The sequence below is a fragment of the Manis javanica genome, chromosome 12, assembly GCF_040802235.1.
Source record: "Manis javanica isolate MJ-LG chromosome 12, MJ_LKY, whole genome shotgun sequence".
Classification (NCBI taxonomy): Eukaryota; Metazoa; Chordata; class Mammalia; order Pholidota; family Manidae; genus Manis; species Manis javanica.
Window position 1 is genome coordinate 27,559,797 of NC_133167.1, and position 16,504 is coordinate 27,576,300.

Genomic DNA, 16,504 nt, shown 5'->3' on the forward strand with positions numbered 1-16,504 from the left:
ATATCCTTTTTATAAAGTAAAAACAACTAAAACCAAGCAACACACTTTTTAGGAATATGTAAAAGAATATAACTGCATGTTTTCAAATGGCAATGAAATCAAGGTAGTAATTACTTTAGGAGGGGGAGTTCAATTGACAAGACGGAGGAACTTCACATAGACAATTTAGTAACTGTCAATGTTCTAATCATCACACTGAGTAGTAGATTGATGGATATTTATTATAGGATTTTAATTAAATAAGAAGGTAAGTAAATAAATACATACATGCATGTAAAAGGCCAATGGACTAACAATAGAGTATATCAAGAATGAAGGATTATAATTAACTCCATCTGTTTACTTAAATTTCAAAAAAAATCTAAAGTTCATATCATCTATAGAACAAATAGACAAGATAAATTTAAAGTAGCAAAAAGTAAAATGAAGGAAATACAATCATACATTATAACAGATATTGAGAAGAAAAACATTGCTTTAAGGCATAAATGACTTCACTTCTCTAATTTTTTAGACAAAGACCTTAAGCTAATGTCCTTCATTCCCCATGTAAAACAAATGATGCAAAAATTCACTCACCAAAAATAAATTTCTTCATTATTTGGGATGTTTTCTATTAAAGTACCTGTCATTTAGTGCCAATAAAACAAGGAGGGAAACCAGAAATACATCACACCCTGCCCTGAACTCCAGGCCCTCCTGGGATGACAACAGTCACCCTCTACTCTGACCACCAGCCTCATCCCTGTGGTCCTTCTCCGGAGTGAGGTCAGGACGGGGAGATATGAGAGTCCATCCACAGCATCTTCCTGAGCAGAAAGGGGATTGTTGGTATGACTGAATACTTGCTATTTCAAAGCATATCCTTTACTGAGCTCAATGAGAGGTCATCAAGATATGTTTTTTAAACCACTGATGACTCCACAAGCTCATGAGGACCAGAGCAGATGAAGACAGGCCAAGAACAAGGTGCTGAAATATACTGACATATATGCCCAAACCAAAGCAATTCAGTGTTCAGTATTAGACACACACACACACACACACACACACACACACACACACACACACACACACACACACACACACACACCTGTGCCATTCACTGTTACAGGTGCGGAAGATAGATACCCATAATGAACAAGATAAACAAAACCTTTGCTCTTGTGGAGCTTAAAACCTACTGGAGAGACTAACAATATTTAAAAAAACAAATAAACAAGATAGTTTAAAAGAGCAAATGTGAAATAAAGGAAAAACAATCATATATTATAATAGAGATTGAGAAGAAAAACATCTCTTTAAAACATAAATGACTTCAGTCCTTTACTATTTTTTAGCTCTTCAATCCATGCAAGCTTTGAGATTGTACCAGTGCTCATTAGAACAAAATCACAGCCCACTTAGGCTTTTGAAAATTGGTTAGTGTCAACCAAATTCAAGTGCCATTAGGCATACACATCTGAAGCTACTGAAACCTACAGAGATGTGTGGAGAGCATATGCCTTGTCACCATTTAGCCACTCTGCAATCAAGCTCCTTTTTAACCCTCTCTCCATCTCTTCCTTGAAAACCTTCAGAAAGATAGGTGACCCGCCCCTCCTGTAATGACCAGCAGCTCCTGAAGAAGAGTAAAGTTCTTTTAACAGGCCCCATGCTTCTGCCATATCTGAGGGCTATATCCTAGAGGAATTCATACATAATTTATACAGGCACAGATTTGGAAAAATATGTTACATAGTAAAAAATATATATGTACATATGTATGTATGTATACATGTGTGTATGTATATATATATATATCCATCCCATCTTGGGATCCCATTTCAGATACGTTTCATACTTAATACACATCTTGGGGCACCCACTCCCACATGGCTTTGAATTAATCATGCAGTAAACATCTACAAAGTTTTACTTCACACCTCAAACAAAGGAGTGACATCAGCCAAGGCACCAGTGAAATATTAGCAAGAAGTTTACAAGTTTCTATTTATAAGTTCATGACTTTCTTCAACTTGTAAAACTGACCCAAAGTTCCTATCAGAGAACTGACCACCTTTGCTCTCAAACATGACATCTGCATTTGACACCAACACAGCTTGTTATTCTTGGAAGAAAATGAAACTTGATTTTGGAACAAATGACTTGAGTTCCCAGTTGAACCCCTCCTCCTCACTAGGTAGCAGGCGTAAGTGAGAATACTGTCCAGGAGACATATTATACAACCATTGCATCGCTCCATTTCGAGACCAGAAAGATATCAGGCAACAACTCACACACCAGAAACAATTGTACAAAACATTTCACCAAGTGCCTCACAGTTTTCTGAAACACTCTGGTGAGCTGCTAGTTATAAAGACTGTTGAACCTCTCCCTTAACCTTCCCAATTGTGAATGCTTCAGACATAAAACCATAGAGGAGGGGAGGATATCAGAATAGCCAACAAAATAAAGTTAAAGATGCTCATGGGCTCGTAGATCTGTCTCTGACCATTTTTGATAAGTCATATTTACAAATACAACCTACCTCATTTTTGTTTATTTATTTTTATTTAGTTATCATTAATATACAATGACCTACCTCATTTTTAAATCATCATAGTTCAGCCATACTCTGAGAACCATGACCCCAGCTGCTTTTTGATACTGTACTTCTCCCTTTGTCTAAATAGTTCCCAGAACAAGGGGTAGCCCCATAACTCATCCTATGAAACAGCCTTGCTCACACTGAACAGGCAGGTGGTGGCATTCTCAGGCCCTCATACAGTACAGAAGGAGAGAAGGATATTATGGGGGGGTGGATTATTCTGTTAGGGATACTTCCAGAGTTTAATTTTTCCATGGTTGAAAAAAATCCATGGTTTCAAAAGCACAGGTCAACATTATTTTTATCTATTACTTTTTTGTGCAAGAAGTTCAGATTTAGGTATCAATTGATTTATGTGCAAGTAATTCAGAATTTCTTTCTCTTTCACTCTAATTAAAGTGAATATATACAATTCTTTTGAACTAAACTAATTGCAGTTATTTAGCTAAATATAAAAACATTTCAGGAAAGTCAGCCAAGGAGACAAAGAGTCTATGTTATAAAATATTTGTGACAGTCCACTAAGATAAGTGATATGTGATTTGTGGATATATGGATTGTTTGCCTTTCTGGGTAACTAACTAGGAATGGAACAACCTTTCAGAGTAAAATGATTTCCTCCAGGTATATTCATCTGTAATTGATGCATGTGTAAAAAGCCAAAGGTTTTTTTATTTCCGGAGCATAGTATATATTCTGGGAGTATATATACAGTATATTTCCTATACTCGGTATATATTCTGGGAACAAAGCAAAAATGGATTGAATTGACTACATTTTCCTTTTTCATCTGAGTGTTTGGTCTCATATAGATACCTCAGTACAAGGCATTTTCAGAGTTTTTTAACTGTCATAGGAAAATTTGTTTTCTTCATTTCTAACTGTAGCTAATGAAATGTGGCTCTGGGCGATACCTCGCCGAGGAAGGAGAGGTGGTACCACATTGAGAGCTCAGGACATACAGAGCCACTTTGTTTACTTGTAACCATGGCTTTCTACTTTTATTTGCTCCTTTTATTTTTTATGTTCAACTCTCACTTCTCAAAATGCTGAATGTTAGAAAAAATGTCTGAAGCATCTTACCTCTCCTTTGAGTGGCATGGAGAATGCAATTTTTTTTGAAGAATGCAATTTTGAGACTCAAGAACAATGATCAACTTCCTTGTGTTTACCTTATGCCATCGCCTGCATTTATATCATAGTGGCCTGGGAATATTTTTCTGTGGAGAGCTATCATGATGCTATTAATAAACGACTACTCTGCTGATAAATCAATGCTTGGCTTCTAATAAGTATGGGAGTGTCATTCTCATCTCTCGTTCCTGGAATGCCAAGTGCTTATAGTGTCAGTTTGGGACTAAAGAAAGTGTAATTATGGTTATAATAATAGACGTAAAAGGCATTTTTTTTAAGTTCATTCTTTTGCTATGTAGAGATATTGTCAAATGTTTTTGTCACTTGTTTTTTCAAGTGAGGGTATCCCAGTTTTCCTCAAAATTTTTTCATATCTTCTCAAGAAGCTTCCAGATGTTTTGGTAATTGAACTGTATGATGCCCTTACGGACAGCTATTACTGATTTCCTTTCAGTGGGAATGAATCATGGCTACAGCATGATCAGATTCACCCTTTCTTGCTAAGTTCTGTTCTTGGCACCAACAGAATCCAGTTCTAGTTTCAGCAGTGCTTGAGTACATAGCACCGATCTCATGGAGTCATATTCCTCTGCTGCATTTATTCCATATTTTCTCCCAATCTCTTCAGCCCTTGCTCTGTCCCACTCCTTTCCTTTCCCTTTCTACCATATCTCCTTGAGAAAGTGCCTGTGATTAAATGGCTTAAATTATTACATCTATAAATGATCTTTAGTAAATATTTCTACCCTAACCCCTCCGAGGAGTTCTATATCTTCATTTCAGTAGCCTGCTGGACAGCTTCACCTAGGTTTCCTTCAAGCCCCTCAAGTCCAACAAATCCAAAATCAAATACATCCTTGTCCCCTAAACTGTGATCTCTTCTAGATTGTCCCCAGTATTCCAATCATGAGGTTTCAAACCTGGTCATTATCTTTTACTTGGCTCTCTCTTGCTTTCCACAACCAGCTGCCCAGACCTGTTTGTTGATTTGACCTGTGTGATCTGTCCCTTCCCCTCCTTTCTGCATGGCTAGATCCTGGCTTTGGTTTGGCATTTTCCTGGATCTGGGGTATGACCTGCTATTGGAAGTGGTTTGTCCACCTCCTGCCTCTCTTACCCATAGGTCATCTTATGTACTACTGCTAGGAGCTTGTGGTACTCCACTCTCAGAAACCTGCTTGCAACTGCCTACGAGTCAAGTCTGTGCAAGACAGTCCAGGATCTACAACTTTACCTGGCGGCTACAGGCCCGGCCTTACAGCCTTCCTTTCCCCCATACACTCAATGCTTGGACAAACCCAAGCTGCTTGGCGATTGTTCCAGATGCAGTTCCCTGGGGAGCAGACTCTGAGGCAGAGCTTAGGGGAACAGAACGGTTAGTAGGCAGTGCTTTTCTGCAGGGAAAGAAGTAGGACTGGGCAGAGGGAGGTGAGCTTCCATGCAGAGCGGATCACGCAGCAGCTTTAGGAGCTGCCCTGGCTCTGAGAGCTGTCCCTCACTGGGGTGAGAGGACTGGGCCTTGAGAGCCCGCATCCATCGCCCATTGGATATAGCCACCTGAGAAGGGCAGTTTTCTTCATTAGAAGCAATTCCCAAAGGCCCAACAGCTGATGCCCAGCTTCCATCAGCACTCCTGGAGGATAAAGGAATTAAGCCTTCATAATCCTTTTGTTCCTCAAAGCAGATGGAGCAGCACATCATGCACATGCCCAGGGGTCCCCAACCACTCTCACAAGACCCCATGGGCACTTCCTGTGAGCTAGGTGGCAGGCTGCTAGCCGTCTCTCAAGTCCCTTTTTTTTTACACCCCCCACACACCCCAATGTTACATTTTCTAGTCTCCTTTGCACTCGGTGTGACTGTGTGATTAAGTTCTAGCCAATGCCTGTCTTTAAAAGTGATATATGCAGCTGCCAAGTTGGTGTCCAGGGTAATTGGCAGGGCCTCCGTGGGGTGATGGGGTGATGGAAGCAGGAGCAGAGAATTTGTTCCATGAGACAAAAGCTGTGTGCTAAGGCTGGTATGGCAAGGAGGTAGAGAGTGTGGAGCCACCATACCAGCTCCAGAATGCTCATGCAGGAGAGAAACATTTCTATCTTGTTGAAACCACTGGTATTTTGGGCTTTGTTATTTCAGCTGAACATATACATAGTACCTACTTCAGGTTACAACACTTTTCTCCCCGTTTCCATATGTCCATAGTTCACCAATTTTTCAGATGCCAATTCAAATGCTACCCCATCCAGAGAATTTTGTTCATCTCCTCACAAAGCCACAGAGCAGTCTCTTCCATAGCAGCTCATCAGTATTTCCTTAACCTAGTATGATACTTTCATCAGTAATGGACATTCTTTCCCTATTTCTCAACAATTCCACTAACCTGTAATATCCTGCAGAGCAGCATCTGTGTATCGTTTTTCCTGACACAACAGATGTAGCAAAGATCATTTATTTAATAGGTGTTTGTATTTCTTTTTTACTCATTGCAGTTCTTTTACTATGGGATTGAAAGTGGCATTACTATCATTTTTCACTCTTCAGTTTTGTAACAGAAAGCAATTTCATTCATCAGAGGGGATCGAAAGGTCTCTTGTTTTTTCTCTCATTTCAGGTGCTGCAGGTATTTCCAGCTGGTTAATGTGTTACCTCTCACGTGGAGTGCCATAGGGATACATTTTTAGCCTTTCCCATCAGTCTTGCTATCCTCTCTCTTTCTAGTTCTAACAAAAGGTTAGAATTAATGTTCAGAAAGTGAAGTTTTCACAATACAGATCCTTTAAACTTGGACTCTCTCTGTCTCCCAGGGTGGCAATGATTAGTGGCTCCAGCAGCACTAATAAAATCAACCCACTGAGATAGGCAGCCATGATTCTCTCCAAGGTTCGTTTTTGCATCACATATGCTATGTTCCATGTGCTCTTGGGTTCAGCAAAGGATCCAGAAATTGGTCTGTCTGCATCCTGAGTCTGGCCCTGACACTTAATAGAATGGTGATCTCAAGGAAGGATTAAACTTCTTCAACTCTGGGAATGGGAAAATAAGAGGGGCAATAGAGTGATGTGGTTAGAGCACAGACTCTGGAGCCTAAAGTACCTGGGGTTTCATCCCAGCTCCACCACTAACTGGAGCTCCTGCATTCTCCACACTTACCTAGAAGGCTGTGTATGGATCAGGAGAGACTTTGTAAAGAAGGTAATATTTGAAGTGACACTTGAGGATGCACAGGAATTTGATGTGGACTATGGGAAGGAGGAGAAGTCTTCCCAGCAGAGGAAACAGGCTGAGCTAAAGCCGAGAGGCCAGAAAGCACTTCTAAGCTCTAGGGATCCAACGGTCCCATCCTTTTCTGGAGCCAGTAGAACATAGAGGCTGTCACTTAGGACACACACACACAGATGAGAAGGGGAATGGAACTGCAGATCTGCAGAGATAACCACTTCTACCTACCTTTCGTGGGCTGTGGTGGGAAAAAACAAAATAAAGGTTGAAGAAATTAACAAAGTACAATGGCAGTTACATCTTGGTAATTAGATTATAGTAATTTTAATTTTCTTTAGATTTTTCTGTTTCCTAAATTATCTGCAATCGACATGTAATTTTCATAATTAATAAGAAAAAAAATTTTTTTTGAATAAAAATTTGGGTTGTTCTGTCCTGCTGGATTTCTCAGATTCTGCACTTCTTTGCTCAACAATCCTTTCCTTACTTCCCTGAATCTAGAAAATTACATAGGGTCCTTTAGGTTAGCTAGATTGGCTGGTTCACCCCTAAATCCAATTGGCCTTGAGAGTTAAAGGCTGAAAGACTGTTTCAAGATTTGTGTGCATCTAGTCAGGTCCTTCTGGTTGCCAGGTAGCAGACATCAATAATCAAGCACAGCACTCTTCAACGGGTGGTAGACAAGGTTTAGGGTGGGTGCGTGCAGCCTCCGAGCCACCTGAGTGAGCATGGAGAGGAAGCCTCACTAGCACTGAGCAATGAGCATGAAGACAACGCCTGTTTGCGAGCACAGGTTTGTTAATCCCTATAATAAGCACATCTGAATAAGCTTAGTGCACGAAGCTCCACCAAAAGGAGTTGCCTTTGATATTGCATGGCTTTCAGTGGCTGCTCCTTGTCCACATAAAATGACAGTAAGTCAACATTGTGAGTGGCGATTCATGCAAGAAGGTCTGAATGACTTTTCACATGGCAACCTGCCACCCTGCCTGGGAGCAAAGCCACATCTGTGTACTCACTGGAGATATGAGAAGATTTCAGGAGGCCAAATGTGAAAATGCTGATGTTAATATATCAGGGGCCAGGAAGCCCAGTCCTACCTGAGACAGGTTCTGATTGCACTGTGTTGATCCACACACACAGTGTTTTTAAAATATGAATTGATTGCACCATTGAAAAACTGGAAATATTATATACTATATGTACACTGGATTTCTGGCTTCTCTAGAAAAAATGATGGAATGGGAAATGAAGGGCCCAATTTTCCATGTGGTGACAATTGGCTGGCACTCGGTAGAGACAGGGTGTGCGCTCTCCAGCTCATCGCAGTGTGCCTCACCCTCATATCATCTGTACCACACTGCTCTGCTCATTTTGGTGATTGGCTCCTGCAGACATTAGGTTTTTTCACTCTTGCTTTATAGCCATTTCACTTACATAGGAAATGCAGCTTAAACCTACTTCATGCAGTCCACTTGCCATCTCTTCGGGAGTTACAGTGGCTGTACATTGTGCTTGTTGTGCTTGTTGCTGCAGAACAGCCTTCTCTGATGTCATGTACAATCCAAGGTACCTTTTTCTGTCTTCACCCTGAGACCGGGGCCTGAGGAAGCCAGGGGCTCTGTTGCAAGCTTATTTACCTCCTAAAGGCTGGAAGCTATTTAAAGTCCAAAGACATCTGAAGAACTCTTGATATACTCCTGGTCATTCAGGATGAAGTGTTTTTTTGTTTTTAGAGGACCAATCGATTTACTGGGCTAATTTGACTTTCAATGATCATCAGTCAGATGAATGTTCTCCTAAGGGGGAACTGGGTGGCTTCACCAGTATAGTCTTTGCAGCCACATCAGGGCAAGTGTGTGTGCACATGCAATCAGCTGTCAAAGGAGCATCAATAGGTCCCAGAAGGACAACTATTTTCAGGTAATGAGGGATTTTGGCATTTGTTTTCTCTCCAAAAGCCATAGACATAGCCAAGGACATGTTCTAGTCAGGGAGTCAGAACTGCTAATAGGTTTCTGAAAGGTTGAGGAATGGTAACCTTCTCTCTAAGGCATAAAAGACAGATAAACACCAACTTGAGTGGACCGGAAGTGCAAATGCATTTGGGAAATGATTTTGACCCTTCATTAATTGAAGGACTTACTAAATGATGCTTTAAAAACATTAATGGTTCTTTCCACCCCCTCACTCCAGACTGAAATTAGCTAGAGATCTTTATGCTAAGAGAATTAATTAGAGGCTTACAAGTCAGGACAAGAAGCCCTCTTTGTCCTTACTGGCAGCCCCGAACATTTAAGACTGATCCATAACAAGCACATCAGTAGGAAAATATAAAAATATATAAGGTTCTGATAGAGAATCTTATAATCTTATAATAATCTTATAATAATAATCTTCACACAAGTGAAAGGAATCCATATATAAAAGTCGAAAATAAGACTGAGCATTGCAGGTAGTTCTTCTAAGGCATTTGTGAGTAGATTTCCACCGACCAAAATGAGCCCAATTAATGTGACAATAAGTGATCATGGTATTAGGTCCAATTGCACAGCCTTTTGCTCAAATGCCACATCCTCTGTGAAACCCTCCTTGATCTCAGGAACAGGGATAGTCTCCTTCTCATCTCCTAAAGCATCTAATTACTTACCTCTATCAGGGTGCTGCCACATTATATTTACTTGTTGCACCTTGCTCACATGATGGAGACTCGTCATTGTGTCCTTGAGACCTGGCACCATGCTGTAGGATTTTTGCACATCACGTATTTGTGAAGGATGGGAAGGAAAGAAAGGAGGAAGGGAGGATGGAAGGAAGCACAGGCTCGCTTAGCATCACTTGCCCCATGGGTCTGAGCTCCTCTTTGTGGGCATTGGCACATGTTGCTTCCAGTGCTTTGAGTGTGTTTCCCACTTTATTAGACCGGTGACCTCGTGTCATCTTTCAAGATAGTTCAAAACTCACTTCATCCTGCTTCCCTCTCCCACTTGCCCCACGTCAGTTTTTTACTCCTGCTCATGATTCTGCTTATCACGATTATTACATGTCCCTCCCTGCTAAATCATAAGCTACTTTAGGCTAAGAATTTTCTTTTGTTCTTTCAATTCCTCGGAGAGGTTCCTTGATAAGTATTTGTTGAATGAATAAATTAATGAGCAGAGTCCCTAATGCTTGCACATTAACCTACAGGATGCCTATCTTAAATTTCAAAAGTTACTTGAGGAATTCCATCATAAGCATATGGATTATCTACTTAATTCTTCATGTCAAAGTTTTAACTCTAGGGCTGCTGTTCTATTATTTCCAAAGTGTTTGGTTTGGGGGTCCCCTTTCTCAGTTACCAAGGAAGCAACCTCAAAAACAGAGACTTACAGGAAAACCTATAAAAAAAGCAGACTGTCCTTTTAAAGGCAAGCATAAATGACACTCTAATATGCTTTCTTATTTAGCTGTAATAGTCCCCACTATTTTGTAGACTTGAAACCAGTATTATATTATATATCAACTATACTTCAATTTATATGCATACAGTATAATATTCAGGTTATTTTGAAGTATTTCTATGTTTCTCTTCTTACATGAAATGACATAGAAATAAATGAGTTATGGTGAATGAACGTAGAATTTACATAAGATTATTCAGGCCCGGGTAAAGGAGGCTCTTTGAGGGGAACCTTCAGTAGTGTGATAATGAGAGACTAAAAGCCAATGAAGGCTAGAAACATAAGCACAACTGAGGTCAAGAAAGGCAGGTCAAAGTTTAAGGCACATTTTTAAGTTCAGACTTTATTCTATAGGGAAATGAGGAGCCCTGCAAACTTTTCATCAGACGAATGATATGGTCAGATTGACCTCTCTGTGTTGTGCAGTAGATATATGACTTATTTGTGCTGTTGAGGTCAAACTGAGGCATGGCAGTGGGGATGGAGAGAAATACCGAAAGGCATGTATGAAGAAGGAGTATCATTTGATGATCAATTCCATGTGAAGTGTGAGGAAATGCCTTCCTTTGAATGTTTTTGATAACACAACTTCTGTGTAACCAAATACATCTACTTTCTTTATAGCTTTATTTTAAATTTGGTACCAGGTCAGAAGTGTGGATGTTATTACTAGCCATCCCCCTTTTAACTCAGAAGATATAATAAACAAAAGAAACTGATAATGGTAGGATCCCAAGGTGGGGTTTTTTTCCTTCTGATTTACAAGAAGCAAAGCATTTCCAACAAATCCAATGAGACTGAGTCCTAATCAGGATTAACTCATCATTAATCAGAGATTTTGTTTTGCTCCACTGAATCATCAGTGAGCCTTTGATTGAGAGACATGTGCTAAAGCTCTTGATGATATCAGACACATGGCCATTTAATCAACAATGTAAGAGAACACAGTAAAAGGGCTTAAGAAAGATCACCAAAGTATAAAGCTACAACATTCTATGTGACCAAAAGTTTTAATACACACCTTACTAAAAGTTGCATACAATGACTACTGAATCTCCATTCATAGGCAGCCAACAGGTTATGAATGAATTTATTAACTTGAAACAAAACTTACAAACCATTTTAAAATGAAAATTAACAATGGAAGCAAAAATGACTATAAAATATGATGGGGTGATGTTAACAAAAGGATTCAAGTATTGTTTGTAAAGTTCTTCAGACACTGTCTTTGAGGTTTGTGCATTTCCCATCTTTGCATAGTAAAAACAAAATCAAAAACAAAAAACCACACATATCACTTGTTAAACTGCACAGCTCTACATGATTCATGTTTCATAACATGCACCTATGTGTACTGCTCATTTATCTAATAGGAGTAGCTCTAATTCAGTGGGCTCATGCAGTGTCCCAGATGAGCAATGAAGTTAGTGCATGTCTCCTCATCCAGGTGTTGTTAATTAATGCAGCAAAAGTAGAGCACGTGAAATGGGAACTTGTCATCACTTAACACTCTTGTTGGGTAACATTAAACAGTGATATGCTTGTGGTTTGAGCTCAAATGAATAACAAAGTATTCACACCACAAAAAAGAATGGCATGTGCAAGAGAAAATAGAGCAGAGTTTGAAACTACGTAACCTAATACCACCAAAAATAATTAGAATCCATTGTTGACGATTGGTATGATTGCAATATCTTTCATATTCATACACACATAGCTTAAAGCTTGTGTATTTTACATATACACACAAATAATTTAATATTGGAGCATAGGTTTGGTTACCTATGAAACTGCCAGTGTAACAAAAAGTTACACTAACATTTGCCATATGTACATAATATTTGGGGACCACTGTGGTCTGATTTAAAACATAACATCGCACATTTACAATGTTGTTTGTGAAATGCTCAGAAGTTAATAATAGAGATTTAACTTGTTTTTTAACCACCATGGTTTTGTTTCTATTAAGTCACCGTGGTGCCTCTCAAAGAGCAGTGAAATGTGTATGGTGTACTGAGCGGCAGCTTAGAATCAACTAGGGAGTAGGATCCAGCGAGAGAGACATAAACAATGCAGTGACAAGAAGAGATGCCAAGTCATCTGAGTTTCCTCCAAGCTGAAAGAGCTATTTCCACCAGGTGGAGATACAACCTGTGTCTTATGAAACCAAGAGTAAGGCTGATAAACCTTGTAGATAGCCCTGTTATTGCAATATAAACACACAGCTAGTTCTAGAGAAAGACTGCATACTCGTGTAGCACCTAGTTCTCAGAAAGCAGTAACAGGATGAAGATATTAGGGTGTGGCCTATGGCAGCCTATGGAAATTAGGTTTCTGCTCTGTGACTGTGATACTTCCACAATTAAAGACATCTGGAAAACCGCACTGTTTTAAGCCATACAGTTCAAGGACATAACCCTTTACAAAGTCAACCCCAAAATTGTGAGGTTAGCGTCATGAATCTTGCTGAAAAGGGACTTAATGCTAAATCTAGCAACTGATTTGGTTGCCATGAAGTGAATTGCACAGTCGTGTGTCCTCTTCTGCTCTTTGGGGGCCTTCAGTAAAGCTTACTCTGGAAGAATGCCACCTGAAGGGATCATATACAAGTTCTTGCATTCAAAACAAAGCCAGGACCAAATTCTTTATTAATGTCTATGCTCCACACTTGAATGGAAACTATCTTGACCATCAGTGGAACAAGCAATAAGTGAAAGGGACTTGGAAACCCAGATCACGTCCACAAACCTGCCTGGAGGGAGAAGGAGAGTCTGGGTGTGACAGAATCCCATCCTCACCCAGGAAAACATTCCACAGACCACCAACGCGCTGTGGGCCGAACAAGGAAGCCTGTCACCATGCTCATGAGATGGCAACTGCTGTTTCTATCCCCACTACCCGCTTTACAGTGGGGTTCTGCCATGTGTATTTCAAGGCTGGAAGATGAAGCACAGATGAAATATTAACGATAGATATGAATGGAAAGCTGAAGTTTTCCCCCAAGCTGTCAACATTTAAAAATTATTTTTTTAATTTAAGGCTTTAAGTTGATCCTCCTTTCACATGAAAGACAGAGAGAAAATTGTCAAAGCCAAAAATGAAAAATCATGAGCTTGGCACTTCTGTGATTAATCTGAGAGGGTGTCTACTTTCTTAGATTATATACACAGGTTTGTAACGACATCAAAAAATTTTAGAGAATTGTCGGTACATATATGTGCATTTACATAATTTTAATTTTTCACATGGGTTATTTTGTCGTTTGTGTCCCCCTCCCCTTTGTTTATTTTTGGTTTCCAGCATTTCATTTCATTCAAGCATCTCATTTTTAAATCGCATCTGGTTTGTGCCCACACACCCTGCATCTGCGGCTACATCTGTCTGTTTTAAGCAAGCCCAACAAACATTGTACAACATGTTACGCAAGAGGACAAAGACAGAGAAAGAAATAGAGGAAAGAAACCAAAACGATGGGGAGCAAATGATAAACTCAAATTTACAGAGAACCTTTACAAGAAAAATATTTCAATACAGACAAGTGAAAATGAGGTGTCAAAATCTCTTATTTCCATATTTACATTTATAAAAGAACAATAGCATCATTGTTCAAATTCCAGCTCCCATTTCCAAAAGATGCTCAGTCTAGGAGAAAAGACAATGGGAAAGTGAGTCAACAAGAGCAGGGGTCCGCAGAGTGCTCGTGGCCTGGTGCAGACTAGGACGTGGGGGCCAGGCAGATGGCCTGCCCATCTGCCGTCTTCACCTCGGGAAGCCAGCTGCAGGTTTGCTGCGGATTCGCTTGCTAGCTGCTTGTTGTATATATGCCATGCAGATTTTACCCTTTCAAAAATTAGATCTTCATGCCACTTGGGGTGTGTCAGTGGTAGGAAAAGAAAAAAAAAGTCATGCCAAATCATTTAGAAGACAGTAAGTGCCAGCAGGCCCAGGAAAGAAAAAAATAATTTGCTATTTTTTAATGGTTCTTTTATTGCACTTAATTCTTGTTGTTCCTTCTTCCTTCAGTTAGAAAAAAAATTTTTTTGAAATAGTTCTTCATAGGACATCGTCCTTTGCCCCTTTTTATTGACAAGTGGTGGGAGGAGCTTTTTGAAATTATTTCCAAAAAGGAAGGTTTTCTTTTACCCCATCCCTGCCACCCCAACTCTAGTTCTGTATCATTACCACCCAGCGGTCTTGTTTACAGACAGAACAGTTCCGGCAACGTTGCTGCAAAGCCTGTCATACCCAGAATCCAACAGTGCAAGGCCCCGTTCACCCAGTGCCGCTGACTCAGATGGGTCCTTGCTGAGTAGGATCGAACCTCCTCTTCTTGACATTTCTTCCAGAGCGCATCAAAAGAAGATGCAAGCAGAGGGGGAAAAATCCACAATATTAATCAGGTCGTGATGAGAGAAGGGTGATGATAATGACAACAACACTAGTTCCAGAGCAAAGTAATCAACTCACACAGAGGCAGGTTTTTCCAACATAACTTGAAACTGAAACACAGCACAGTTCATACTTCTGAATGGCTGTACCTCTCCACTAGGTATCTCTGTTTGTAAGGACCCAAAAGAAGCTTCAAGTTTATTCATTTTAAGTCATTGGAAAGAAGCCTCAGCCGCTCAATTTGTCTCTTATTTCAGAAGTAAATGATAGGGCTCATTTTGACTAGAGGAAAATTATTACAGGGAGCACTCCTGCACTTAGGTGCCTATCAGGAGAATGAAGAAAAACCCTGAAGGTCTTAGACCTGCTTCCTTCCAGGACTTGAGAGTTCTCTTATCAGTGGACTGGCCTTTGCCAAGATGGCAAAAGCCTCATTCCACTCCACTGCCTTCCTGCCTTGGGTGTGTGAGCTCTTACCGTGCTGCAGAACAAGCACTTCTGCAGAACCATGAAGCTGGAAACCAGAGTGCACAGTAGGACAGGACACTCCAAGGAGAGTGGACACAGTCATGGGGTTAGTTAAGCAAACACAGCAGTTTAGCTTAGTTGAAATAAGCAAGTTAAAAATCCCTTGCTCTCAGTGTCCAGTCTCCTAAAAAGTGGCTCCTATGTTTCAAAAGAGAAAAGCAAGAACTAGCAAGACACTGCAAGGCAACAACAAAAGTTGGTCGCAACCTCCCCATGGTCTGGCTTCATGTGGGGCATCAAGCAAGGGGGCTCATGCATTTAGTCTGCACGCTGGGCGGGTGCAGCGCTGTCACCACCGGGGCACCATGCAAAACTGGACCAAGGAGTCCCCAGGGTCCCTCACTCCCGGCCTGTGCAGGGCCAACTGGAGACCCTGACAGGCCTGAGCACCAAAAGTATATTCCTCCTCTCCCACAGATAATTCAAAATAAAATCAGTACCAAAGCTGAAAATACATGTAGAGGCATCTTGCAAAGTTCTTATTTCTCCCAAGATGACCACTTTAATGTTTATCTTTTGAAATAACAAATACAAAAATCTTGAAAGAAAAGCTCCCTTCTCTTTTTTAAAGTTTTCCTTAAAACATCTTCCTTAATGACTAAGCATGTGGCTCACTGACCTAGCAGGTACTCCACTGCAGCAAACACTATTAGCAACAGTGCTTACCTCCATACAACCCTAGTCCCAGCCTCAACCCTCCATAGAATATGGAGAAAACAAACGTGGAGGAAAGAGCAAGCCAGCTAGCACTGTGCATGTAAATGACTATACTGTGCACATCTAAAGTCCCTTATTCACATGTTGGGAGTGTCAGATAAAGAGCCATGTCCAAAGTCATAATTACAATCTGGTTCATTTTTAATGGTGATATGAAATTCCATTCAGCCTGGCAGATAGGCAACCTCCAGTGTCCAAAAGCTTGTACTCCTTTTAAAAGTCAGTTTTTGGAGCTTAGATTGCATTTTTTTTCTTAATAGAAATAATGTTCTATAGGGTGCCTGGGTCCCCAGGTCAGAGTAGGAGGTCAAGCCACCCAGTAGAACCATGCACTTCTATGGGAAAATGGACTGTGGATTCTAATGGGGAATTCCAGGACTGTATTTCGTCTGAGAACATCCCCGCAGGGGAAGGTGGAGCCCCACAATGACAGACAGGGACAGTCCTGTGGCAAGCTGACTGTGAGGGCTCTTCATGTATAAAC

The 16,504-nt window shown here is 40.5% G+C and overlaps 1 protein-coding gene across 7 annotated transcripts in view; it reads right to left on the reverse strand.

The window, feature by feature from the left end:
- Positions 1–11,459: 11,459 nt before the first annotated feature.
- Positions 11,460–16,504, reverse strand: part of ADAM23 (ADAM metallopeptidase domain 23) — a 179,714-nt gene continuing 174,669 nt past the window's right edge. For 6 of the 7 annotated variants that reach the window (XM_073218278.1, XM_073218280.1, XM_073218282.1 and 3 more), the window contains one exon: positions 11,460–14,725. In XM_073218278.1, coding sequence (XP_073074379.1) covers positions 14,565–14,725 — 161 coding nt within the window. In that variant the 3' untranslated portion in view covers positions 11,460–14,564. The remainder of the gene's footprint in view (positions 14,726–16,504) is intronic. The other variant, XR_012123597.1, reaches the window with a different exon arrangement.